The sequence below is a fragment of the Arachis ipaensis genome, chromosome B06, assembly GCF_000816755.2.
Source record: "Arachis ipaensis cultivar K30076 chromosome B06, Araip1.1, whole genome shotgun sequence".
Lineage (NCBI taxonomy): Eukaryota > Viridiplantae > Streptophyta > Magnoliopsida > Fabales > Fabaceae > Arachis > Arachis ipaensis.
This window is the reverse complement of record NC_029790.2, coordinates 97379199-97382840: the sequence shown is the minus strand read 5'-3', so window position 1 is coordinate 97382840 and position 3642 is coordinate 97379199. Positions and strand designations below refer to the sequence as shown.

General features: G+C 33.5%; 1 protein-coding gene across 1 annotated transcript; it reads left to right on the top strand.

Annotated features, from left to right (window-relative positions):
• Positions 2105–3397, top strand: LOC107647108. The gene is made up of 3 exons (XM_016351232.2): positions 2105–2410; positions 2970–3104; positions 3282–3397. Exons 1-3 carry the CDS (start codon positions 2195–2197, stop codon positions 3384–3386), a joined length of 456 nt encoding a protein of 151 aa, XP_016206718.1. The 5' UTR covers positions 2105–2194; the 3' UTR covers positions 3387–3397.

Below are 3642 nucleotides of genomic sequence, written 5' to 3'. Positions count from 1 at the left end.
ATTTATTTTGTGACTCCACATGATCATGAACCTATAAAGACATATAACTAAGAAAAATATAGTTAGATAAATAAAAATTGGGTTGCCTCCCAACAAGCGCTTCTTTAACGTCAATAGCTTGACAGTGGGCTCTCATGGAGCCTCACAGATGTTCAGAGCATTGTTGAGACTCTCCAACACCAAACTTAGAGTTTGGATATGGGAGTTCAACACCAAACTTAGAGTTTGGTTGTGGCCTCCCAACACCAAACTTAGAGTTTGACTGTGGGGGCTTTGGTTGACTCTGCTTTGAGAGAAGCTTTTTCTGCTTCCTCTCCATGGATGCAGAGAGAGATCCTTGGGTTGTAAACACAAGGTTGTCCTTATTCAATTGAAGGATCAATTCTCCTCTGTCCACATCAATCACAGCTCTTGCTGTGGCTAGGAAAGGTCTTCCTAGGATGATGGATTCATCCTCTTACTTTCCAGTATCCAGGACTATGAATAGAAAACAGTAGTACTTTGCATTAATCTTTGAGGAACAGCAGAGCTCCACACCTTAATCTATGGAGTGTAGAAACTCTACCGTTGAAAATACATAAGTGAGAGTCCAGGCATGGCCGAGAGGCCAGCCCTTAAACATGATCTAAGATAGCATACAACTGATCAAAGATACCTAATACAATAGTAAAAGGTCCTATTTATAATAAACTAGCTACTAGGGTTTACAAAAGTAAATAATTGATGCATAAATCCACTTCCGGGGCCCACTTGGTGTGTTCTTGGGCTGAGCTTTGAGTGTTGCACGTGTAGAGGTCCTTCTTGGAGTTGAACGCCAGCTTTTGTGCCAGTTTGGGCGTTCAACTCTAGTTTTGGCTCCTTTTCTGGCGCTGGACGCCAGATTTGGGTAGAAAGCTGGAGTTGAACGCCAGTTTATGTCATCTATTCATGGCCAAAGTATGGACTATTATATATTGCTGGAAAGCTCTGGATGTCTACTTTCCAATGCAATTATTTGCTTATTAAATTGTTAAAAACCATACATTATTAGGTTTTCATATCCTCTGTTTTCTAGTTGCTTTTTCTTACTAAGCTTGGATTCTAATTTTTGTTTTGATGTTGATGTGGAATGGAGCTTCTTGAACTTGGAAGTGGATGAGGGAATAGTAGGGGAGTTGAGCTGCTTGTTACTCTTGTTGGAGGTGGAGCTTGTGGAATTGAGCTTCTTGAAGCCATTGTGTTGGAGGTTGTGTTTTTAGAAGATGATGAACTCTTGGAGGAAATGTTTTCGGATTTGATGGTTTTGGTTTTGGTTTGGTTCTTGGCAGAAATGTTACTACTAGATTTGAGTGTTTTTGTTTGGTTGTTAAGTGATCCTTTATTACATTTTTTTAATTTGAGTTTACAAAGAATCAATTGAAAAAAAGCCATATATAATTTGTGGTTTATTATAATCTAAGACGTGCTTGTTCTGATGTGTAATGAATCATGATGATGAGAAAGTGAACTTACGGTAATGAGTTTTGTATATATACACATGAATAAAGCCAAAGCTTCTTAAGAGTTTTGTTCTAGGGAAATTTTGAGTTTATCCATTCAAAGTGATGCTGGAACTTTTTGTTAGATAAATATTTGGATTTATATTGTGTTATTGGATCACCATTTTTATTATCATAAGAGTTCTTATGAGTTATAAGATTAGATTGAATGAATAGATAGATGTCTTTTAGAAATTCTCTCCTCTCTGTTCTAAACTTTTTCATTCTTGATAATAGGACCAGCTTTAGCACCCCAAGCTAATGATAATGATAGTAAGTAATCATGTTTTATGTTTAGTTTAATACTAATAATAAATGTGTAGTATTTTCTGTATAATTGCCTTTTATTTATTGATTCCCATAACAGGACCAGTAACTAAGAGAAAAAGGGGTCCGACAAAGTGCCTTAAAACTCATGGTTTAAGCTATGAGGATCGGTTATCAATTAGATTAAATAAGTATGGTCAACCAATTGGTTGTAATCGCGCCAAGTTAAGCAGTCATTTGGGGACTTTGGTTAGAAATGCACGCCTTGCTCCATTGACATACACAAGTTGGCATGGACTTAAAGATAATTGACGAATTTGTGGGGACCTAAATCTCAAGTTGAGACGGAGAGGTTAATTGAAGAAGTTAAAGAGAATGCTCAAGCTGAAATTCAGAATATACAACAAAAAATGCAAGAGGAGATGGAAACAAAACTTCAAGAAAGAATGGAAGCCATGAAGTCACAGATGTTGTATGGATTTAATATATTTTTAAATCAGCTACAAAAAAACCTCCCAGGAGTAGAGATTCCGAATCTCTCTTTCATGTCAACTACTCTATATGAGAAGGAAGTAGAAGCTACTGCAACAACACATCATGAAGTTACTGCTGCTACTGAAAAAGAGGTATTTATAACTTTCTTTGTATCTTTTCCTTAATAATTAATTATAAATTTACTCTTCATAATGTTGTTCTAAATGTAGTCAATTATTTAATCTACACTACACTAAAGTAATGTGTTTGTGGATAATTGGTGTCTTGAGAGCTGGTTTTAAGTTAGGCATATATATCTATGTTAATTTGGCATTTTTGTGTGGCAAAATAAAAGCTGAGATAGAATAGTGTGTTAAGCGATGTGACAATGAGAGAATGATATAGATGATGCGCTATGGAACATGACTTGAATGTATAAAAGAGATAGATAGATGGATAGATTAAAAGATATAGAAGCAGTGGCAGAGGAGCATAATTTGTAGCAGTAGAATTGGAACAGATAGATAGATAGATAGATAGAATGAAGAAAGAAAGAAGGATTTTAATTTATTTATTGAAAAAGCTGCATAATCATGCTTTATATAGAAATTTACATGTCAAATAGATAGCATACTAGAGCATAGCATACATACACTGATCATCATATGCTCTAATGATAGATTTGATGTTTATTATTTTCTCATGTTATAGGTTCTAAGTAACTCAAAGTCAGCTAGTAGAAATATTCTAGAATCATCTACTATTACAGAAGGTGTTTCTAAGTCTCAAGCTAAGCTATTACCTCGAACAAAGAAGAATGTGATTGTTTCACCTAAACAGAAGCAGGTATATTTAGAACTAAAATGAAATTAAAATAGCATCTGTGATTCATATTTTGTAATAATCATATTGAGATTAGTTAAAGTGACATGTTTTACCTTTAAATAAAGTTGATATTACTTTTTCCTTCTTGTTCAGTGAGAATATTAGTATTGATGTCTTAAAATAGTTATCTTTTTGCAGGCTCTTTATTCTTCTTCTACTCAAGAGATTCTCGACTTGAAATTGGAGAAAAAGAAGCATGATCAACATAAGAAAAGATTAAAGAAGAAGAAAGTGGCGTGTTAGCAATATTCAGATGACAAACTAAAAAAAATTAGATTTTATATTCTAATTTGTTTGTTTGAATTGTTAATATTGATTAAACATGACAAAATAGAGAAGATTTGGATTTTATAATCTTTTGTTTATTTTAGAATTGTTTTGTGGTAATTTTAGACAATATTAAAGAAAAGAAATTTAATTGGCTTATTAATTTTCTTTTTATTATACTTTGTGTTTATTATGAATTTATCTTCAATGTTTTGTGCATTTAAATTAGTGG